Source organism: Capsicum annuum, chromosome 1 (assembly GCF_002878395.1).
Source record: "Capsicum annuum cultivar UCD-10X-F1 chromosome 1, UCD10Xv1.1, whole genome shotgun sequence".
Classification (NCBI taxonomy): Eukaryota; Viridiplantae; Streptophyta; class Magnoliopsida; order Solanales; family Solanaceae; genus Capsicum; species Capsicum annuum.
The window spans coordinates 214,355,744-214,381,424 of record NC_061111.1 but is presented as its reverse complement, the minus strand read 5'-3'; the positions used below and the strand labels follow the sequence as shown (position 1 = coordinate 214,381,424).

At 35.5% G+C, this 25,681-nt stretch overlaps 2 protein-coding genes across 2 annotated transcripts; both read right to left on the bottom strand.

Annotated features, from left to right (window-relative positions):
- Positions 1 to 16,501: 16,501 nt before the first annotated feature.
- LOC107861760 lies at positions 16,502 to 22,069 on the bottom strand. Its single transcript, XM_047412813.1, has 4 exons — positions 21,612 to 22,069; positions 21,340 to 21,548; positions 21,104 to 21,250; positions 16,502 to 16,653 (listed from the first exon to the last, which is right to left on the bottom strand). Exons 1-4 carry the CDS (start codon positions 22,067 to 22,069, stop codon positions 16,502 to 16,504), a joined length of 966 nt encoding a protein of 321 aa, XP_047268769.1.
- A 150-nt stretch (positions 22,070 to 22,219) lies between these two features.
- LOC107861769 (zinc finger MYM-type protein 1-like) lies at positions 22,220 to 23,398 on the bottom strand. Its single transcript, XM_016707140.2, has one exon. The coding sequence runs from the start codon at positions 23,396 to 23,398 to the stop codon at positions 22,220 to 22,222; it is 1,179 nt and encodes a 392-aa protein (XP_016562626.2).
- Between the last annotated feature and the right edge of the window lie 2,283 nt (positions 23,399 to 25,681).

Below are 25,681 nucleotides of genomic sequence, written 5' to 3'. Positions count from 1 at the left end.
ATGGTTAAGTTCGTAGCAATGTCTAAGAATTTTAAGAAGTAATTAAAATTTAGGATGTATAAAACTCTTGCCTCCAAATATGAAACTCCTAGAACTTGTAAAAAATCTTCCCTTGCTAAGCCCTTACTCATTTTTAGAAAAGTAGAAATGAAAAATATTCTGGGTTTTAAAACGGGATAATACTAATAAAAATAGCTGAACTTTGACCGGATTTCCAGTTGAGCATACTGAACTTTGCGGGTCGTATTATCCCCCTAGACTTTTTTTTATTTTTTAATGACATATATCTCCCCACTTAGATACGTGTAAATATGAGGTGGCGTGTGTATTACACGCACCAATACACGTGTAAAAATGAGATTGGCGTGTGTATTACACCGCCAGCCGCCGAAACTAGGTATAGAGTTTTGGGGGGGAATTAAATACACTTTAAAAAGTCTAGGGGGTAATAGGACCCTCACAAAGTTCAGTATGCTCAACTGAAATCCGGTCAAAGTTTAGGTATTTTTGTGAGTATTATCCCAAAACTAAAAAGTACTTGTGTTTTACCACTATAACAGTAAGATTGCCGCTACAATGGTGAAGTTATCGCTACAGCGATCGTGGCAGTATTAAGGATACCGCTACAGTGGTTTTGTCTTTTGCTGCTGTAGTCCCAAGCAAAAACTTGAGGCCTCTCCCCAATTTTGTCCATTTCAAACTCCTTGAATTAAAATGTTGTGAACCAACCCTTCTATGGTAAACTCTATAAACAGAGTTCTAAAACTCCATTTTATGAGCAGAAAGTTATCATGACTTTCTAAACTAATTATCTATATAGAAACTTATTCAAACATCCCTACCAATGCTCACACCAGCACCAAATTTTCTTAGAATAATACATCCTAAAAAATCTTCCAACACTAGACTAGTCCTAAATTTCTCAAAAACTATTTAAGGAAAGCCTAGGTGTAAATTTTACCTTCTAATTCAGTGTAACGATGATTTGAATATTTACATTGGATGCCAATTTACCACCCACTCATCCTTGAACGATTTTTAGCCCAAAATAACATGCGAGACAAGGAAAACAAAAGAATATTTGGGTCTATCAACAAATGCGCAGATATCATTTTATGCATGTCCACCTATGTCTCCCAAGTTACCTCCTCAATATTATTGTTCCTCCATTGAAACTTTACACACGGAATGACACTAGTCATCAATTTCCTCACATATATATCCATTATGAAAATTGCTTAATCTTCAAAAGATAACTTATTAAACAACTCAGGATCCAAACAAATAATGTAATCACCATTTTTGTGATACTTCTTTAGCATTAAAACATTGAATATCGGGTGAACACCGAACATAATAAGAGGCAAAGACAATTTTGCTACTAGCCTTATTTCCATCAAAACCTCAAAGGGGCCAATGTATCTTGGATTCAATTTAATCTTCTTGCCAAACCGCATTACACCTTTCATGGGTGATATTTTTAATAGTAGATTCTCTCTATTTTAAAACTTTAGATCTCTCACCTTATTGTTCGTCTGTTTTTTCACTCTGCTATGAGCTTTTTCTGTATGAATCTTACCCTTTTCATCAAATATTTGAGCATGTAAGTTTCTTAACGACTTACTTTAACTGCATCAAACCACCCCATTGGAGAACTGCACCTTCTACCATATAAGGCCTCAAAAAGGGTCATATCAATACTAAAGTGGAAGCTATTATAGTAGGCGAATTTACACAATGGTAAGTATTGACCCCACTAAAACTGAACTCCATAACATAAGCTGGAAGCATGTCCTCAAGAACTTGGATAGTTCACTCCGACTAGCATTATTCTGTGAATTGAAAGTTGTACTTAGGTCCAATCAAAAACCTAACTCTAGCTGGAATTTCTCCTAAATATTGAAATGAGCTGAGCACCTCTATCTAACACAATCAAAGCCAGTACCCCATACAAATTTGCAATCTCTTCAATGTAAATCTTGGCCAACTTAGCCATATTATAATCTACTTTTACTAAAATAAAGTAAGTCGACTTGGTCAACCAGTCCATAATGACCCATATAGAGTCGCATTTTCTCAATGTTTTAGGAAGGCCAACCATGAAGTCCATGGTTATACTTTCTCATTTCCATTCTAGAATAGGCATTCTGTGAAATGTAACATCAATTTTTTTGGTGTTCATAATTGACATGTAGTAGTTTTGACACTTGGTGACAAAGTGTACTATGACATGCTTCATTCTTCGCCACCAATAATGTTGCCTCAAATCTTTATACATCTTGTTAGCACCCGAATGTATAGAGTACTTAGAGTTGTAAGCCTCTTCTAGAATATTTGAAATTAAATTTCCTACCAGAGGTACACATAAGAGCCTCTGAATCCTTATTGCCCCCTCATCATTAAGAATGGTCGCTCTCGCCTCACTTTGTAACATCTTTTCTCTAAGGTTGCTAAACTTCTTTTCTTTGAACTGCCTACTTTTGATTTGGTCAAAGAATGTGGACCTGACGTCTACATGTGCTAATTTCTCTCTTCTCTAGTCTCCTCAATCTCAGGAAATCATTAGCTAAAAATTGTACCTCTCTTGACAATGAGTACCTTAACAATTCCAGCCATGCTAAACTTCCCATTCTCATTGGTTTCTGATTTAGTTTCTCTGCCTCCACATTGGTCTTACCCAGGTGATATAGGATTGATATGTCATAGTCTTTAATCAACTCCATCCAGCTTTTTTATCTTAGGTTTAGATCCCTCTAGGTGAATATGCTATAGACTATGGTGGACTGTGAATACTTCACAATTAACCCTATAGAGGTAGTGTCTCCAAATGTTCAAAGAAAATACCACGACTACCATTTCAAATAATGTGTGGGGTATTTTTTCTCATAAGGCCTCAGTTGTCTCAAAGCGTAAGCAATAATATTTTGATTATGCATTAAAATGACATATAAACCCAACTGCGAGGTATTATACACAATGAAATCCTTACCCTCAATAGGCAACATGAGAAATAGGGCTGAGGTTAATAAAGTCTTGAGATTTTGGGCTTTATTTTAAAATTTTCATCCCACACAAATGGAACTTCTTTCTAAGTAAGACAGCTCATATGCAAAGCAATAACAGCAAACCCCTTGACAAACCATCGATAATAACAGGCTAACCCCTCAAATCTATATATCACTGTCATATTTGTTGGTCTAGCCCAATTCTTAACAACTTCAACCTTTTGCAGATATACCATAAATCTTTTCTTAGAAACCATGTTCCCCAAGAAGTACATTAAAAAAAGCCAGAACTCACACTTAGAATACTTAGTATATGGTTGCTTCTCCTTAAAAAACCCTAATACTGTATGCAGATGAGTGTTGTGTTCTTCTTCACTCTAGGAGTAAATCAATATGTCATCAACAAGAACAATAATGAACAAATTCAAAAATGACTTAAAACCCCCATGCATCAAAATTATAAAAGTAGATGAAGCATTGGTTATAACAAAATATATAACTAGAAACTCATAGTGCCCGTAACGAGTTTGAAAAGCAGTCCTTAGGATATCCTCCACCCTAATCTTGAGATGGTGGTAGCCCGATCTCAAATCTATTTTGGAGGATATTATAGCTCTCTACAACTGGTCAAACAAGCCATCTATTCTTGGAAAGGAATATTTGTTGCGAATGGTCACCTTATTCAAAAGGTAATAATCTATGCGCATACTCATGCTTCCATTCTTGTTTTTCACAAATAATACAGACGCACTCCAAAGAGAAATACTTGGGAAAATAAATCTCTTTTCTAACAGTTCTTGTAACTATAATTTCAACTTTCTCAACTTTATTGGTGCCATATAATAAGGAACAATAAGATGGGTCAAGTTTTTTTGTTCTAAATCTATACAGAAATCAACCTCTTAGTCTAGAGGCATACCCAAAAAGTCATCAAAAAACACTTCTATGAATTATACACCAGTATGATGTTATAGAAGGATTTACAGATTTATCTTCCTGAAAATGGGATAAAAATGACCTATAACCCTTCTTTACTAATTTCTGAGCATGAATTGCTGACATAATCCTCATAGAGGTAGACATAAAATCACCATCCCACTCTAATTACTCTATTCTAGGCATTGCTATAGTTAAAATTTTTACATAACAATCACGAATGCACGACAGGAAATAACTAAATCATCCCCAAAATAATATCAAGTTCCTCAATGTCTAGAATTACTAAGTTTATCAAGGTCTTAAACTCCCTAAACATCACAAGTCATGCACCATATACTTGATCAACACTACCAACACCCCAACTGGTGTGGACACAAATATAGAAGTATCAAGATATTTAAAGTCTAAGTCTTAGCCCAAAACAAACTTCACAGATACATTAGAAAAAGCTGAATCGAAATTAAAGGATGCATAAGCCATATTATCACAAACAAGAATAGTACCTATGATTATAACATCAAAAGCTTCTTCTTTAGGATGAGCTGGGACAATATAAAGACAAGCCTTATCACCACCCTGACTGCCATCTATACCAACCTTATCACTATTTTTATCAACCTGTCCTCTACCCCGATTGGCTAGGTTGCCACCTTTTTCTGCAACCTGGCCAACACGCCTACCTTATGTTATGACCTGAACCAGGGCCTGACCATGATGGGTATCTCAAGTCCATCGAGAATGAAGACCACCCTATTTGCCTAGTCAAATAGAACACAATATATAGTACGATAGCAGAAGATAATCAAATAGATATAAAGAAGATAGAGAAACCAAGACAAGGTTCTAAGAATTCAAACCAACATCCCAATCCACGGTTATCCACCAAGCCTCTAACATCAAAAGAGCAACCTAAGTCAGGATATGCCCCCGACTATCGCCAAAAAAAAGTCAAAAAATAATCTATGACATCAGTAAGACAAGACTATGAAATGAGGGTCTTTCAAAGAATAGAAGTTCACTACTTTAAGCTGACTCACGGGCAACCCAGAAATCACCTATCGCTATGCAAGAAAATAGAAATGTCATCGAACCCTGGATCGCCTGGGGGTACAATGTTTAGGAACGGTTAACGGGGTAAGTGCTAGTATGTAACTCAAGGAAGGGACAAAATAATGCCATGATCAAATCTATCAAAAATCATTACAATACCATATGCACACAATTATATATATACATATATAATATGCAGGGATAAGAACAAGATTTAGCATGAGAGTTAAAATATTATCCTGGACTGTGTAGCTCTAACTATCATAAAGGCACCCATGAGCTATATGGGTTCAACTCTCCCTGTAAGGGCCCTAGTGTGTGTTAGCCACATGAACCAGAGTATCCAAGAAAGACTAGGAAATGCCCTGACCCCACGTCAATCCAAGATACATATGTATATTATATATATATAGTGAGCTATGCACACGGTTGCCGACATACGTGGTTTCCAATGTTCGTCCTCCCTGGGACTTACACCTTTACGGTGAGATACACAACCACCATTAAGCTTAATTAAAATATTTAAACATAAACCATCCATTAACTCAAGGAATTATCCGTTAAGGTATATACGATAGGTATCATCATACCCTTATGCATGCAAACTTATAATTATGTCATTCCAATTTCATCAACTTGTGCGAATTCCACTGCCCCCTTGGTTTATTAAATCAAGTTGGGTGAATGCCTCGACCTCCGTAGTTTATTAAATGAAATTAGGGGAATGCCATGACCCCCTTGGTTTATGAGTAAAGTTAAATCATGGCTACCAAGGCCTTTTCAAAATCAATCTTAATCCGTTTAGCCATTACTACTATGCACTAGTTCCAAAAGTGGTTTTAATATACATGTTCTCATGTTTCAAAACCAATTTACGAAGTTGGGTTGAGGTTAATACCAATTCTAAACCAAAAACCATCTATTTAGGGGAATGCCTCGACCCCCATCCCATTCACCATATCCATGCACCCAACAGGTTTTAAAATACATCAATCAAGTATAAACTATGCATTAAAACCATGAAAATCTAATTCAAGAAGCAACCATTCCAAAGCCCTCAACCCATATTAAAATGCACACAAACAACCATGAAATACATGCCTTTATGTATAAAACAAATTTAAGAGAAGAGAAACATGCCTGAGAATATCAAGAAAATCGAAGAGAAACCACAAATTGGAAGCTTGAATGCCCAATCCCTTGAAACCCTAGCTTGCTTTAGCCTTGAGATATTTTAAGAAAAAAGAAGTGTGTTTAATTTGATAAAGGATGAAAATAAGGTCCCCAAGACTTTTTATGGTTGTAGGTTACAATTAGGAAAATAGGAAATGGCCAAAATACCCTTATTTAAAAGTGCAAAAAATTAGTCGCCAGTCATTACGGGTCACATCACGACTTATGACGACTGAGTATGACTCATTGCCTGAACTCGTAGTCCAGATAGTGACTCAGGACAACCTTACTGTTGACCCTACGAGTGGTACCATATGACTCGTACTCTGACATTATGATACTTAGGGTCCTAGTCGTAACCATAATAGTAACTTGGGCCTTCACTAGTTTGACTATGAAAATCACTCTACGACTCGTAAAGAGTCCTTATGATTCATGACGTCCTAATCGTGACATCAACAGAAACTTTGGGTAACTCCTCTAGTAGGCTATGATTGGGGTCTTAAGACCCATAATAAGTGACTATGACTCGTAGTCTGAGTAGTGAAGGGAGAAACTCAAAATTTTCCAAGAATCAAAATCTGGGGTGTTACACCTTATGGATGACTCCTATAATTTTCTTTACCTCCAAGACCTACCAAAACTAGAATAGCAAAAATAGGTTGTTGAGTCAACTAACTTGTAGATAAGAAATTAGGATAATACCTTATAATGTGGCCCAAACTTCCATACTTATGGCACCCAATGCCAAGAAGGCTCTAAACTAAAGACGATAAAAGTGTATAGTTGCCCATTTGTAAAATATGATAACTAAACTCAAATGGGAACCTTGCAAACATCGGGATGATCGTATTATAAGGTCGAGCGGAACCACGACCCTTTGATAAAGTACCACTGAACTAGCCTGAGGTCCGAGCTTTCTTCTTTTCTACTTTTACCTCTTCCTATTTCTCCAGGGCCTTAGCCTTCTTGACAAACTCAACTATCTCCTAAAAGGATTTTCTAGATGAAACCACAAATAAGCTAACCAACTAAATCTTAGATTTTAGACCCTTCACAAAATACCTTATTCGCTCCTCCTATGAGGTGATCGATTATAGTGCATAGTGAGATAAGGCATGAAACTTGTCCTTGTAGACCACCACAGACATGTTATCGTGCTCCAACCTCAAGAACTCATGCTTCTTTTAGTCATGATAATAAAGAAGAACATATTTCTCGAGGAATATAATCTAAATTATACCCAAGTAAGTGGAGGTAAGGCAACCCAATATTCTACAAATAACTTTCATCATTGCTTGGATTCAACCTATAGTTGGAAAGAAACAAACTTCACACTATAGCTTTCAACAATATTCATCTTGTGCAGATGTTTATGACAATCTATAAAAAATTAAATGCATCCTCAGACCTTATACCTTGGAATACTGGGGGCTTCATTTTCATGAACTTTCAAAATATTTTAAGTTCGCCATTAGTCATCACTGCTCAAGTACCTACTAGGGATACCCCCTATTGTAGAGCCTTTGTCCATACTTGGTGCTATCATAGTTGTATGTTATAAAGCTGGGGAGGGAAGGCCAGAACAACCAGAGTATAGCTAGTGATAGCCAAACTACTCAGGAATCCCAATACTTACTAAATCACTTCCATAGATAAGGGCATTAGGGTTGCATTATTCGATATTAACACCACATTCTCAGGAACTACCATCTTTTCCTCCTTAACTACCACTTTTTCATTTTGAGAAAAGTCTGGGGCATTCTATTATTGGGGAGGGAATGGTGACCTCTGTCTTACTGGTCCTCTAAATTCCTAGGCTCCACCCATAATAGGAGTTGCCTTATGCCTCCCCTTCTAGCTTTGCTCCTAACTTGAGGTCTATCTAGACAGTGACCCCAATAGCCGGTACGGGTGCTGTTGCTGGTGCTACTATAGGTACGATTATTGTAGCTACTACTGCTCTAGATAAATGCGTATTCACCTTCTACAAACAAGAGTGAATGAGATAGATACCAATTTGGATCACCAGATACCAGTTGAAATCAAGTAATAACACGAAATGAATAAAGAAAGGAATTCTTTTCCTAAAGTCCTATAGCCTTTCGAAGAAAAGTACAAATGTCTCCATACCATTTCGTAGAACTCTACTAGACCTATTCTTGTACGATGAGATCTTCGAACCTAGTGCTCTGATATCATATTTATCACGATCCAACCTATCATGATTGGCACCTACCCAAATCTACGGCAGGAGAACCATACTCAACTCAATCCTCACTAACTCCAGTGTTACTTCTACATTCACCTTATATTAACCTCATTTCTAAACAAGTTCTAAAAGGACTTCAATCAATAAATAAGTAAACTATCAAACCGACATCAATATCCATAACTAATAGAGTGTGGAGACCTTTATTTATTACATCTCTGAGACGTGAAGTCACTATATAAAAATATCTAAAAAAATTTAAATATTAAAATTAAATAATTATTCAGAACAAGATAATAACTGAAGGAATGTCTTACTCCCGAAATAAGGGACATAAAAATAATAAGAAGATCCAAAAGTTGTTCGATTATGGTGCTTACCCTCGAATTAGAATTTGGTACTGCTGGTAAAGTTGAGGTCTAGTCTCATATACCGAAACATGCTCTGTTCTTAACAAAAAATAAGTTCACCGGTAGCATCAGTACATTAACAAGTACTCGTAAGCACTATAGGTCGACTCAACCCGACACCATACAAATAAGCAGATCAAATGGATGCATAGTGATCATCACATAAATTATAATTGTCACACCCCTTTTTTTAACCAAAAGATTTATATTTTAAAGTTTGTAAGGGTTTTTATTAGTAAAGTGACCAAAAAAAATAAAAATTTATTTCGAAACGAACTATTTACATTTAAACTCAGAGTCACCACTTGGCATAATTCGGTGTGCCAATTCACCTTTGAAAAATCCTTTTCAAAATGGTTTGACTCTTTAAAATTGCTTTGCGAACAAAGATTTCGGTTAAGAAATTTTGTTGACCGAGGGGAAGGTGTTAGGCATCCCTCGATCCCGTTGTTTGACCACGTTCGCTTGGTGGAGCGTATCGGCTAATTTTGACATTAAAAATGTATAAACCACACAAAACACATAAAACAATCAATCAAGCACACAAAACAAAACAAATACAAAATATAGCATTCAGTCCAATTATACAGTCCAGAAATAAGAAAAAATGTGAAAAATAAATCCTATTCTAACCTATACTAATCCTAAACTACGCTCCCACGCTTTACCCGATGCCTCGAGCCTTCATCACGAACCTTCTTCAAAAATATGATACGTCGGGACATTTCCCAGTGAATAAATACATGAAACCTCGGGGCATTCCCCGACCAAATGGAATACACTTGAATCAAATGCAATAAACAAACCATTCAACAATCATTCCAAACCATCCAACAATTCACAATTCCTATATTTGCCTACCTGATCTGCCGTTTGCCTACCTATTTCGACTTATCATGATTCTAACACATTTAACATAATCAATGAATTAAAATTAAACTCAAAAAACACTTTATCAATCTTTAAATTCCGCCCCCAAATTCCTTTTCACATGAATAACCAATCTCAATATGAAAACAAACAATCAAGCTCAGATAATTAAAATGCCTCGATCACATTATCAAAATAATAGCATCAATCAACACGAATCACGCATGTCGATATTCAAAACATCATAACAAGATAACAATAGAAAGAGATAAATTTAAAAATTGGACCTCAATTGGGCGCTTTATTTTCAATTAACTTGAATAGATTTCAACAGTGATGGGAACCTCTTGAACCCATAAACCACGAACGGAACCTAATCGACCATCCTCGACTTTTACTATTCATTGAATTATCTCCAACAGAGACCAAAATTAAAAAAAGGACGAAACCCCAACTCCGATACCCACTGCTATGCTCTCTTCTCAATTTCAAAGCTGAACCTCTGATGTTACCCAACTGAAATTGAAGCTAGCATGGTGAGGATCGTTCGTTGTTGGATGCTGATGAGATTCTTGATGATAAGCTCACTGAAATTGACAGGAAACAGTTCATTTTGGTGAGGCTTTTTTTTTTGGGGAGGGGGGGATTAGGAGACGTCGTTTCTGGTGAGGAGATGGTTTTTCCATTGAAAGATCACCGTTTCTTCTTCTCTCTCTCTTACGTTGCTTCTCAATTCTCTCCCCCTCTCCATTCTTATTTCTTATTTCTCTCCTCTTTTATCTCATGATTTCTCTCTTCCTCCATACTCAAACCTCCCTAATCCTTCTTTGTTGTTTCCCTCTTTCTTGCGTCTTTCTATTTTTTTCTCAAACTCCCTCTTTCCGATTGGGTATAGGTGGTTGTGTATGCATGCTTTGTTTGTATGTGTTGTTCTCCTATTAGAATGAGTGTATTTTTGTGATGAAGGTGGTCTCTGTGTGTCAGGATAATTGTGTGTGTTATTGGTGTGAGATCTCCATGTATGGTCCCCCCTCTTTTATGAAGATGATGAGGGTATATATGTATTGTGGAATTCCCTGTGGGCCCCCTTTGTGATGTGCTCCCTCTTTTTTTCTGTATGTGAGTAAATATATGTTTAGAAAATTCTATTAAAAGGAAAAATGTGTAAAGGAGTATGTGGGGTAGGGGTGTGGTGGGGTAGAGTAGGTGGGTATGTGGGGTAGGGGTAGTGATATGAATTGGTTGAGATAATGTTTGTTAGGATAAGGGAATATTAGGGATTTGATTTGTTAGAGATTTATTAAAATTTTATTATTATTTTTTTTCTATTTTTGTGGGGTACAATCACATGAGTGGGGGTGTATGATAACGCGAGGTAAAATGGATGAATTGAGTTTTGGGGAGGGAAAAAATTAGGTGTCTACAGCATGTCCCTTTTTTGGTTTAAACACAAAGTGTTTTCAGACAAAAGAAAGTAGACAACGAGACCAAATTTTGACCCGACCATTATTGTAGGAAAGAAACAAAAGAAACAAGGGCGACCAAGTCTTGACTTAGGACATCTTATCTACTCAAGTTATAAGGGAATTAAGTCACATGTATCTTAAAGGGTTGGAAGGAGAAAGACTATACCGAGTTGGAGAGTCGAGTGAGGTTCCATCGAGGTTCTGATCCGCGTCTCTGTCATTACATCAAAAATGAAAATTATAAGTTAAAACATAAATAAAATTACAAAAACCCTATCTATGCAGCTTTTTTTTGGACTCTTGACTTGAGTTTCATCACCCTATTCTTCAGGCAGGCTCCTGACTTGTAATTTCTTCAATTTGTTGCCTGAATTTTAATTTTTTCATCTTGTTGTTTGACTTTCCATTTATTTGCCCTGTGCCTTGGGAGGGCTCTAATGTTGCTTGAATTATCAAAACAAGAAAGTGCGTCTCCTTAAAAATGCCGGTTGAATTACCCAAACAAGGAAGTGCGTCTCCTTACAAATGCCACTTGAATTACCGAAATAAGAAAGTACGTCTTCTTACCAATGCCACTTGAATTACCAAAATAAGGAAGTGCATCTCCTTATAAATGTTGCTTGAATTGTCCAAATAAGGAAGTGCATCTCCTTACAAATGTTGCTTGAATTACCCAAACAAGGAAATGCGTCTCCTTACAAATATTACTTGAATTATCCAAACAAGGAAGTGTGTCTCCTTATAAATGTCGGTTGAATTACCCAAACAAGGAAGTGCGTCTTCTTACAAATGCCACTTGAATTACCAAAATAAGAAAGTGTGTCTTCTTACCAATGCCGCTTGAATTACCCAAACAAGGAAGTACATCTCCTTACAACTGTTGCTTGAATTTTCCAAACAAGGAAGTGCGTCTTCTTACAAATGTTGCTTGAATTACCCAAACAACGAAGTGCGTCTCCTTAAATATGTTGCTTGAATTACCCAAAAAAGAAAGTGTGTCTCCTTACAAATGTTGCTTGAACTATCCAGACAAGGAACTGCATCTCCTCAAAAATGTTGCTTGAATTATCCAGACAAGGAAGTGCATCTCCTTACAAATGGCGCTTAAATTACCCAAACAAGGAAGTGCGTCTCCTTACAAATACTGCTTGAATTGCCCAAATAAGGAAGTGTGTCTCCTAAGGGTCAAGTGGAATGACTCGACTAGAACATGCGACTTCTAGGAGTAAAGTTTTAATTTAGGAAGTGCATCACCTGATAAATGAAAACTGGATTACTCAGATAAGGAGGTGCATCTCCTAGGGGTTAAGTAAAAGGACTCTACTAGAAAGTAAAACTTCTAGGAGTGAAGATTCAACTTAGGAAGTGCATCACCCAATAAATGGAACTTGGATTACTCAGATAAGGAGGTGCGTCTCCTAAGGGTTAAGTGGAAGGACTCAACTAGAAAGTGTGACTTCTCGGAGTGAAGGTTCAATTTAGGAAGTGCATCACCTAATAAATGAAACCTGAATTATCTGGACAAAGAAGTGTGTCTCCTAAAGATATTGGATGATGAGTTTTTACCATGGCTTTGATTATCAAACCTGTGCAGCAACCTTGTATCCTGTATTTGTGGAAGTGAGGCATCACAGTCTTTGATATTTAGACTCTGAAGTCCTTGATTTGAAGGAAACATATTTCCTGTTTCATCAAAGAAAACTTGTGAGTTTAAAAACATAGTGGATGGTTTGTGGCTTTAGCTTTCGCGGCAATCGCTCTTGCCCCTATCACATTTAATCTTGCTTTCAACCATTATCATATGTCATTGACTCACTGCATCATTGACCCAAACTCAGATTATTAAGAGTGACTCTGAAATAAATACAGTATTTCTGCTTTGCCATGCTTCTCAGATAAACCCTTTGAACCTTGGTATTTTCATAGGTTCCAGGACTTGTCTGTTGGAAAAATTTCCTGCATGCTTTATTTTGGCTCACAATTATATCTCTTTCATACGCTGGCCTTTCTGTCTTGCTTTGTACAATTGAAGAAGCCGGTAGCCAGTTTTGAAATCTTTTCTCACTTGTTTTGACATGGACTTGACTCAAAAGACAAGATAAAAAATGACAGTGATTTTTATTTGAACAACTGACTCAAGAAAACAAAATAAAAATAAAGATAAGAAAAAAAGACAATGAATGTCCCTATTTAAAACAAGGAAATAAAAAATTTATCTAAAAATGACAGTCAACTTTAATGATTATGCCATACATTTTGGATTAAGTTGTCTGATCTTTCCATCCAAACTTTCTACCAATTCTTCTTGAGTTAATGGCCATGAAACTGAGTTGTTTCCTTAGGTCAATTGCATTTAAGACCTCATTTGGCTAGTGACACCTTGAAGGATTTTTACCAACAAGCCTCTCTCATTCTCTTTTCTCAGTTCACCAGTGTCTTATGGTGTCTGTGAGGGATTTTCACTAATGAGACTCTCTTATTTTCATTTATCTCAACTCACCATCGTCATAAAGTACCTGTGAGGGTTTTCACCAATAAGACTCTCTCATTGTTATCTCTCTCAGCTTACCATCATCTTACGGTGCCCGTGAAGGTTTTCACTAATAAGACTCTCTCATTTTCATTTTTCTCCTGATTCCTTATGTTGAGGAATACAAGTAGTTCCCAAAATGAATCATCACATCCGTTGCATGCTTAGCCTTAACATTCTCAAAGATTGATCTGAAGGTCTTTCTTTGGTTGTAACTTGGCTTTTGGATAAGGTTAGAAAGAAAGAATGGCATGGGGCCCAAACGACACTTGAAGTGGAGTGAGACTTACAACTTTCGGAATCGACTCAGACAATGAGGATTACCTCATGACTACGTATCTCACCCCCAAAAGAGGAGAATCAGGTCACGCATAGTTCTGGCAGTTTATTCTTTTACTTAATTTTGACTTCTTCTTTGTCTCTTTTATTGACTCTTTTTCTCTTTGAAACCTTTATGACTCAAATTTCCTTGACACTCTTCTATTTACTTTCTTTTTGGACATATTTTCTTCTTCTTTTTATTCTCTTCTTTTTTTGAAATTTTTCTGACTCTATTGTTTTGCTCGACACTTTTCTTTTGAGCTTTGCTGACTCTATCTTGATTCCAAAAGAGGGATATGAAATAAAATAACACTAAGGCCCAAATGGGGTAAACAAAGTATGACACAATATTTGGATAGCAGAATGAAATGTCTTTATCATACCAATCCTTGAAAAATGCAAGTACATATAATGTAATATGAAAATGAAAGATGAAGATCATTTGTGACATATTTTAAGCTTTAACTTTGACTAAGTCTATGCATCACTAATTCTTCTGCGTTTTTCTAGCATACAACTCTATTTTCATTGTACATTCCTCACATTGAACGACTCATGATTTCGTGGAGCTAAATTTCTTTCTGTTCATGCAGACACTATTTAACCTAATTGAAACATGTCTTTAAATTGATGACCATGTGATTCTTGTGATTCTCAAAAAAATTGCCTTAATTTTCAAAGATTTCAACTTGTCACCAAATGTCTCAGCACTCTATACATTTTTTTGGATGCTCTCTATTCTAACTTTAACCCTTTGATTCAATGTTCATGCTTAAACTGGATTTTAAGATCTGGCTGAAAATTCTGCTAGCATGTCATATCACTAGAATCAGCATAAAATAGGCTATGTAAGGAAAACAAACAACTAACACAAATTTAAAACACGAAGGAAAAAAGGGACACTCCAGTTAAAATGAAAGATGGAAGGGTTTGAACATAACGACAACGTGACAAAACAAGATAGATCCCGAACTACAACCCTAAAATAATTCAGAAAATAGAAAAAAAAAATAAAACAAACTACCAGACCTCTTCCTAGTAGGGAGAGGGGTGACTTCTCAATTGCTCAACCTAACAACTTAGCCACTGGTTTATATATCAGCATGACTAGAGCTTTCCTCACTGTCAATGTTCTGCGCAATAATCAATTTGTCTTGAATCATCTTTTCTATTTATCTTTTCAAAGAATGATAATCTTTAATACTGTGACCCTGAACATCAAAATAATATGCACATCGTACATTAGGATCAAAACTTCTTGAATGCGGGTCAGGAGTAAACCCAGGAAAAGGAGTGATCATGCCCCGTTGTACCAATCTATGGAATAAATTGGCATATAAATCTCCAATTGGTGTGAAGCTATCTCTTGACTTTTGCCTCATTTCATTGTTTGGCTTTGATCGAAAATCGAGCCTAGAAGGGCTTTGGTATGTTTGTGGAGTTTGAGGATAACTCTGAAGAGTTGGTGCACACCATTGTGGGTAAGAAGGGAATTGACCATAGGGTTGTACGTTGTACATTGGATATGGAGGTAAGGGAATAGAGTATAATGGATTTTGAGAAAGATTCTGTGGAGCTTGGGCATAAACTTAGGTTTGAGCCTTTGGGTAACGATGGTGTGGTCCTCTTGCCTGTGCCTATTGTCCAACTACAATGACAGATGCATCTTCCTCATACTTCTTCCCTCCAAGACTTCCCGAACCTTTTTGAATTACTTGAGTAGTTGCTTTTAATGTTGCAAAACTCATAATGCGACTGGTCTTAATTCCATCCTCTATCATCTCTCCCATTTTGAGAAACTCAATAAATTGCTTGCCTAATGCAGGTAATAAGTGTTGATAATATGTTTCATCCTACACTTGAATAAATACCTCCACTATATTACTTTTTTTCATTGGCGGTTTCACCCTAGCAGCTTGTTCACGCCATGTAATCGCATACTCTATGAAAGTCTCAGTACTCTTTTTCTTCATATTAGTTAGGGATTTCTCATCAGGAATCAACTCCATATTGTATTGGAATTGTTGCACAAATTCATTAGCTAGGTCATCCCAACTAATCCACTTGTCGATGTCTTGGTCAACAAACCATTCCGAAGCTAGGCCTGAAAGACTCTAACCAAAATATACCATGAGTAATTCTTCCTTCCCCTCAGCTCCCCTTAGTTGGTTGCAATAACGTCTCAAATGTGCTACAGGATTGTCATGTCTATCATACTTCTCAAACTTCGGCATTTTAAAACCAAAAGGAAGATGAACCCATGGAAACATGCACAGATCTTTATATGAGACACTTTTGTACTCTCCAAGTCCCTAGAGGTCTTTCATAGCCAGTTCCAAACTTCTTAATTTTTTGGTCATTTTCTGTTGTTCTTCTGTTATAACAGGCTTCTCAGTGTTAAGAGGAAATTCAGGCAGGTGAGTGTAGCCATAAGGATTAGTCGACTTAAATGTGGGCTCAATAGCATGATGTTGATCAGAAAATATATTCAATACAGGATCTCTCGCAGAATGGGGAGGATCAAATTATGGATAAACCTCAAAAGTAGGAGCTTCGGGTGGGGGTGGTGCTGCAAAAACATGAACAGTGGGTGGATCCGAGCATATGGTAGCTTTGTGTTGAGAAGTGAAGAAATGAATATTGGAAGTGTTTGGACAGTGTTGCCCCTGAGTAGATCCTGATGCATGTAGTAACGTGTCAACAACAATAGGAAACTGTGTATGTGACACTGTAGGAAAGCTAGAAAGATATTCCAGATTATCAGTGGGAAATGGAGGAGGCGGCAACCCATTAGCCCAAGATCGATGTATTTCTATCATTTGCTGCCTTAATTTCCGAATCTCTTCATTAGCTTCCAAATTCTCATTTCCCGAACTCCTTATCTGATCAGTGACAACATACTCGGTATCCTTGTTGGCCATAACTTTCTCTATGACTTGGTGCAATATGGAGGACCGTCCAAAATGCCACAACCCAGCCACCTTAAACTAATTGAACAAGAGATAGCAAGTGCGTTAGAATTCAACACTTTTTTTTTCAAAACATTTTTTTTATTTTTTTTAAAAGGTCACCGAACTTAAGAGGGGCGCGTACGTATCTCACTCCTGAAAGAGGAGAATCAGGTATGTGTAGTTCATGAAGTCTTGCCAAAATGGCCAACTAAACTCTTTTTCCTTTCTTTTTTCTTTTTCTTGAAACATTAAAAAGAAAAAGAAATAACAAATTGTCAAAAGAATTGACGAAAATCTTTTTGCATTTTTCAAGTTTAAACTCCCTGTACAAAATGAAACCTATGATTACCAAAGAAAAATCTTTTTGGATTTTCGATGTTGAATTTCATATGAAAAAGAAACTTAAACCTATTAAAGGAAAAATCTTTTTTGTAGTTTTCTTTTAAAGATGTATATGAAACACCTACTCTAATTAAGAGTGAAGAAAATCTTTCTTTTTTTTTGAATTTTTCAAATAAGATCCCCGAACCAACAATAGGCTGCCTACGTATCTCATTCCTGAGAGAGGAGAATCAGGGGTACGTAGTTCATCCAGATTGGACTATTAAGGACTAAATAACAAACTAAACCTGGACTTAAGAGACACGAAAAAGACAGATGAATAAAATCTTTTTGAGTTTTCACTTTGACACTTCACATAAAAATGACACCAACAACTATGAAAGAAAAAATCTTTTTGGTATTTTCATTACATGAAATTTACAAAACTTCTACCATATTTTTTAAATTCTTCTTTTATAAAAAGCCCCTATTAAAAGAAACCTTTTTTGAAAATTTTAAATTATGGAAGCTTACTAAAGAAACAAAGAAAAATTTTTCTGATGTTTTTGTTTTTGACAAAATGAGTGCAAAAGGTAAAAAATCTTTTTGAATTATGAAAAACAAAAGTCATAAAGAACACTAAAAGCTACGAAACCCTTTTAACTTACTTTTTCTTCTTCTCTCTTTCTTTTTTTTTTCAAACATACCTGAATTCTAACACATGTTTTCCCCGAATTAGTCCGTTAAATAACCACATTACCCTCAAAGATGCAACATTTAGCACATAGGGATGCTTAGGAGGTGAGTCTCCTACAAAGGACCAATGGGCCCTACTAAGTCTCAATATGATGCACATAAGTATGACCAAAAGGCCGACCTACGCTGGGGTTCACTAACAAGGCTGTTAGAAAGAGCGTATGGTCGATAGTGGCTGCTTTGGCTGTCCACCTACTCCATACTAGCCGACGGTTTCCCCTCCTAATATAAGGGTGACTCAACTATAGGTTGTGTACACAGCATGTACTACAGAAATTATTGCAGAAAGAACTGACTCGGGTTATGTAAATAATGCTAGATATAAAGCAGTAACACATAAGTAAAACTGTAAACAAAGAGCACGTAAGCACGCCATAATGATAAAACGATACAAACAATCACACAAACACGTTTATACACCCATAATGTCAAACTAAGCCGATATAACTCCAAAAAATAAACTCGAATGCTGAAAAGTCCCCAGTAGATTCACCAGAGCTATCACACCCTTTTTTTCAACCAAAATATTTAGATTTTAAAGTTCGAAAGGGTTTTAATTAGTAAAGCGACCAAAAAAATAAAAATTTATTTCAAAAAGAACTATTAACATTTAAACTTAGAGCCGCCACTTGGCATAATCAGGTGTGCCAAGTCACCTTTGGAAAGTCCTTTTCAAAATGGTTTGACTCTTTAAAACTGGTTTGCAAACAGAGATTTCGGTTAAGGAATTCTGTTGACCGAGGGAATAGGCACCCCTCGATTCCGTGGTTCGACCACGGTCGCTTGGTGGAGCGTATCGGCTAATTTTGACATTACAAATGTATAAACACAAAACACATAAAATAATCAATCAAACACACAAAACAAAATAAATACAAAATATGGCGTTCAGTCCAATTATACAGTTCAAAAATAAGAAAAAATGCGAAAAATAAATCCTATTCTAACCTATACTAATCCTGAACTACGCACTTGCGCTTTACCCGATGCCTCGGGCTTTCATCATGAACCTTCTTCGAAAATATGATACGTCAGGGTATTTCCCAGTGAATAAATACATGAAACCTTGGGGCATTCCCCGGCCAAATGGAATACACTTGAATCAAATACAATAAACAAACCATTCCAAACCATCCAACAATTCACAATTCCTATATTTTCCTACCCAATCTACCGTTTGCCTAACTATTTTGACTTATAATGATTTTAACATATTTAACATAATCAATGAATTAAAATTAACCCAAAAAGCACTTTATCAATCTTTAAATTCCCGCCCTAAATTTCTTTTCACATGAATAACCAATCTCAATACGAAAACAAATAATCAAGCTCAGACAATTAAAATACCTCAATCACATTATCAAAATAATAGCATCAATCAACACGAATTACGCAAGTCGATATTCAAAACATCATAACAATATAACAATAGAAAGATCTAAAGTTAAAAATTGGACCTCAATTGGGCGCTTTATTTTCAATTAACTTGAATAAATTTCAACAGTGACGGGGGCCTCTTGAACCCATAAACCACGAACGGAACCTAATCGACCATCCTCGACTTTTGCTATTCTTTGAATTATTTCCAACAGAGACCAAAATTAAAAAAAAATGAAACCTCAACTCCGATACCACTGCTACGCTCTCTTCTCAATTTCAAAGCTGAAACTCTGTTGTTACCCAACTGAAATTGAAGCTAGCGTGGTGGGGATCGTTCATTATTGGTTGCTGATGAGATTCCCGATGATAAGCTCGCCGGAATTGACAGGAAATATTTTATTTTGGTGGTTTTTTTGGGGGGGGATTGGGGGACGTCGTTTTTCGATGAGGAGATGGTTTTTTCGTTGAAAGATCACCTCTTAGTCTTCTCTCTCTCTCACGTTGCTTCTCGATTCTCTCTCCCCCTCTCCATTCTTAGTTCTGATTTCTCTCCTCTTTCTTCTCACAATTTCTCTCCTCTTCCACACTCAAACCTCCCTAATACTTCTCTGTTGTTTCCCTCTTCCTTGCGTCTCTCTATTTTTGCTCAAACTCCCTCTTTTCGATCGGGTATAGGTGGTTGTGTGTGCGTGCTCTGTTTGTGCGTGTTTTTCTCCGGTGAGGATGGGTGTATTTCTGTGATGAAGGTGGTCTGTATGTGTAAGGATAATTGTGTGTGTTAATGGCGTGAGATCTCCATGTATGGTCCCCCCTCTTTTATGAAGATGATGAGTAAATATATGTATTGTGGAATTCTCTGTGGGCCCCCATTGTGATATGCTCTCCCTTTTCTTTTCTGTATGTGAGTGAATATATGTTTAGGAAATTCTGTTCAAAGAAAAAAAAATGTGTAAAGGAGTATATGGTGATGTGAGTTGGTTGAGATAAGGTTTGTTAGGATAAGGGAATATTAGGGATTTAATTTGTTAGAGATTTATCAAAATTTTATTATTTATTTTTTTGTATTTTTGTAGGGTAAATCACATGAGTGAGGGTGTGTGATAACGCGAGGTAAAATGGATGAATTGAGTTTTGGGGAGGGACAAAATTTGGTGTCTACAATAATCAAAGATAATATGCAATTATGACACTTCATTTTAGAGGAAATACAAATGCATACTCATGTAAGTTTACACTTAGTCAAATTCAGCAACACGTTGCATCACGACACACGACTGCAACTAAATCTTCAATGTACATAAATGAATGTGTGAATGCAAGACTTCCACATCTTGTCTTTCTCTATTCAATCTCATCAACATTATGAACAACATAAGAATCATCACGAATATCATGACTTTCATATTATCATAATTATCATTTCAACAACATCAATGGATAAGAATATATAATGTAGTCCATAATCACAAGAAGTAATGGCGGACCCAGACTTTTTACCAAGTGGGTTCAATATATAAAAAATAAAGACGCAACAAATAAAACAAAGCAAAGTTTAATTAACTAAAACATATTATTACAGTATTATTCTACGAGTTTTCATTTCTTGAAACCTACTCATAATACTTTCATCAGACACAGTATTAAATGTATTTTTTTCTACATAAGGCACTATACAACTGCTCATGAAATCACCATCCATTCGATTTCTTAATTTACTCTTGATCAACTTCATTACCGAAAAGGTTCTTTCAACTGTTGTAGTGGCAACCAGCAGGAGCAATGCAAACTTTACAAGACGAAAAACAAGAGGATAATTAAAGTATTTTTTGGTCTTAACTAGCTCCTCGAAAAGGTCACCAAGTCCTTTTAGATTAAAAAATCTTTCATCAACATCACAAACATCACAATATAAGTCTCTAGCTGATTCTTGAGGGTAACCATTATATTTTTACCAAAATCATCAGGATATAATTCAACCATTCTCAAAATCTTGTTTATGTCAAAATTAGAAAATGAGTCAACAGGATTCAACCAAGCAACCCCAAAAAGCAAATTTGTTCTCACCTCATTAAAACGACCATTGAGTTCTTGAAGTTGCCAATCAATAATTTTAAAAAATACTTCCACGTCATAGTGATGTGAGATAGTATAATCAGCAAGTCTTCATTGAGATCTTCCAAAATTAACATAGAACTCATTAAAATTGGGTATCAAAATATCATACCTGACACAAAATTCAGTCACACTTTTGATAAGTGGATCCCATCCTTCATCCCGTAAATCTTGCAATTGTTTTTTCACCACTTTAACAAGTAGAAAAGCATTTGCAATATCTTGTTCTTTCTTTTGTAAGGATTCATTAAGATTATTTGTGATTGCTAAAATATCTCTCAGTAAGTGCAATATGAAAGAAACCTCAAATGTTTGACAAGTTCTGAGATATCCTGTTGCCCTAGCTTTTTCTTCAACAGATTCAGAATCAACAACAGTAGTATCAAGGACATCAGTAATAGAACCAAACATACTAATAAAGTTCTTAAATGATTTATAGTGTGAACCCCAACGAGTATTATCAACTCTAGCAAGACCAAGTTCTTGATTCAAGCCCTTACTAGTTTCAATCTCGCCCATATCTAGGGCCTCTTGAACTTTTTCTTCTTGAGCTTGTCGAAGTTCATCCATTCGTTTAAAAGAACCTCCTACTATATTTAATACATTGGAAATCAACAATACAAGTTGTCCAACTTGAAGACATTTTTTAGATACACCAACAAGAGTCAACTGAAGTTGATGAGCAAAACAATGAATTGCATGAGCTGATCTACTTTCTTGCTAAATCAAAACTTTAAGGCCACTTAGATGCCCTTGCATATTGCTTGCTCCATCATAGAATTGCCCTCGTATACAAGATAAACTCAAAGAATGTTGAGTAAGATAGTTAATAACTACTTCTTTTAAACATAAAGCACTAGTATCATAAACAAGAAAAACCCCTATAAATCGTTCCACAACAGATCCCCCACTATCAACATATCGCAAAATAATTGTCATTTGCTCCTTGCATGACATATCACAAGATTCATGTACTAGCAATGAGAAATAATCACCATTTAGATCCTCCATAATAGCTTTAACTATATCAAGTTTACATGCAGTGACAATATCCTTTTGAATTTTATGAGAAGTCAATTGATTATTTTTTGGAGCCTTTTTCAACACAAGATCTCTAATTCTATCACACCGACTTGCATACCATGAAAGAATTTCAAAAAAATTACCCTTATTCAATGATGATTCATCTTCACGATGTCCACGGAATGCCAATCCTTGATTCAAAAGGAGTCTCACTATATCAACAGAAGCTTGTAAATGAATTCTGTATTCAAGCTTGATTTGATTGGATGGCTTTACAAATGCGGCTTGAATTGATTGCTCTTGTCGCATTATATCTTCACACTTTTTCTTTGCCTGATTGTGATCACTGTTCGGCCCTCCATCATGCGTATCTAATTTTTTTTTGTGCCAACTTCTGAATCCTATACTTGAAAATGCTTCACCTCCACCTTCATGAATGCTTTTATCTTGAAATAAATAACAACATAAACAATAAGCGGCATCTTCAATTTCACTATACTCCAACCAATCATGATATATTTTATACCATTTATGATTAAAACGACGTTTTAATCTAGAAATATCACTTTGAGGAAATTCGAGAACACGAGGTTGATGAGAACCTCTTTGAATATATGCTTGCCTAATCTCATCACGATCATTCGGATGATATTCCCAAATAGATTTTCTTTCTTTTGAATCTGTCGGTAAAGAATTTAAGTTTACTCCTTGCTTTTGTTTTTTAGCAGAATGATGATTTTTTTCTTCTAATTGACTCAAGTTCTCTTCCACGCGAGGAGTATTTTGAGTGGATGAACTTGATTGTGCCAACTTTGACGATACCAGAGCGAAATATCTCTTCATTGAATTTAGAACCTGTATTGCCAAATTAAACATCTCATTAGAAAAGTAAGAGTTATTGTACGTATTTGAATTTTGAAATTTTGTAAAAAAAAAAAAAAAAAAGTAACTAAAATTGAAGAGAAAATCAATTGTAATTTTCTTCAATTTTAAGTAGAAAGAATTTTTTTAAGTTGAGAAAATAAAAATAACCGCAATAATTTTATATCTATAAAAGATTAAAGTAGAGGATAAAGAATAAAGAAAAAAGAACAAACTTGATAAGTTTCTTGATTGATGTGAGATTGATTCTTGTTTTTTTTTCTTAGAGGCTATAGGGTTTTTAAATTTTCTTTATGTTGTAGGGAATGAGGAATATGGTGAATTAAGGATTGGAGAATTAGCATATTTTTAGGAAAAAAAGTTAAAAAGTAAATCTTTTTTTTTCACCAAAAAACGTGTAGGTTGCTACTTAAAAGTTTTTTAAAAGGACTGCTTAAACGTTCTGTAAAATGGACTGCTGCAATCTAGGTTGGAACTCGCGACATGGGCATCTAAATTTGAACTCGCTTCCACTGGGCTAGCGGCTTAAGTTGTTCAAGGTGGGTTCAAATTTTAATTTATACTATTATTAAAAGGACTTCTTAAAAGTTTTATAAAACGATAAAAACGGACTGCTGCAATCCAGGGTCGAACCTGCGATGTGGGCATCCGAATTTGAATCCACTTTCACTGGACTAGCGGCTTAACATGTTCAAAGTGGGTTCAAATTTAAATATATACTGTTATACTTATAAGGACTGATTATATATACAAGTATATATGATATAATTTTTCGACGAAGTGGGTTCATATGAACCCACTTGTACCATGGTGGGTCCGTGCCTGACAAGAAGTGCTTGAAAGTCATCACAAATATTTAATTTACATATAAACACAAAGTCAAGCAAGTCTAATTACTACAATAAATCGTAACCTACCTTGATTTCTTGCTCAAAATTACCTCTAGGCCACAAGCCTGCCTTTTCTTTCCCTTTCAACTTGTTCTGATCTATAACAACAAGATGACACACTTATTTCAATCAACTCACCCCTTTTAACCACTAGAGATTAATAATTAACAACTTTTAACCATAAATTTTTCTGAATTCGTCATCTTAGGACCCCCCCCCCTTTTAAAATTCATGAACCCTACTTCATTTAACATGAACAACTAAGATTATACTCTCATTAGTATTTACTAACACCTTAAGATCATTGTATATCTAATTTTCTATTCATTCCCACTAGTTTGCATTAATTTCATGAATTAGGAATAAACTTAGATTTCCACCATGGATAAATTTCAAGCAATTTCTAAGAATTTTAAGAAGTAATTCAAGTTTAAGAGGCAAAGAAATCTTACCTCCAAAGATAATTTTTCCAAAATTATTAAAAATCATCTCTTGCTAAGCCCTTGCTCATTTTTGAAAAGGTGGGAATGAAAAATATTATTTTGATTTTAAAAATTGAATAGTTTTTGCATTTTATCGTTGCAGCGGTTCTGTTTTCCACTGTAGCGGTCTAGGCAGAAACTCGGGATCTCTTCTCAATTTTATCCATTTCACAATACACTCCTTGATATACCGTGAACTAATTCTTCCATGATAAACTCTCTAATCGGAGTTCTATAACTTCATTTTTATGTGTCGAAAGTTGCTACAACTTCTTAAATTTTGTTATCTATCTAAAAATCTAGTCAAATATCTCCACCAATGCTCACACAAACGTTTGATTTTTTTAGACTAGTACACCCTCAAAAATCGACCAACACTAGACTAGTTCTGAAGTTCTCAAAAATTGCTAAGGATTAGGTGTAAATTTTACCTCTTAATTCAATATAACAACAATTTGGATTGTAACACAAGCCCCGTCTCCAACAAATCTTATTGATCTTTGGACTTGAACATTGTCTTTATTTTGAGACTCCAAAAATGATATTTTTTTACCTTTAAATATTGAAATTATAAGCTGAAAAGAAGAGTTTGAATTATTGCTTGCAATGAACTGTTCTCAATCAATCGCCCAATTAATTTTATCTCACCTACTTAAGAGAGAAATGATTTTTCTCTTGCTTGCTTTGATATCAGAATATTTGTAGGGATTGAAAAAGAACGATAGAACCAGAGAAAGTAATTTTTAGAAGTCTTTGAATTAAAATAAAAAAACTACAACATGGTCTACTAAATAGGCTCACAACTAACTAATTTTAGCTAAAAATAAGCAACTATAGAGTAAGTGGATAACATGCCCACTAACTCTACACCAACTAAAAAATAACAAATTAACTCAACAAACAAC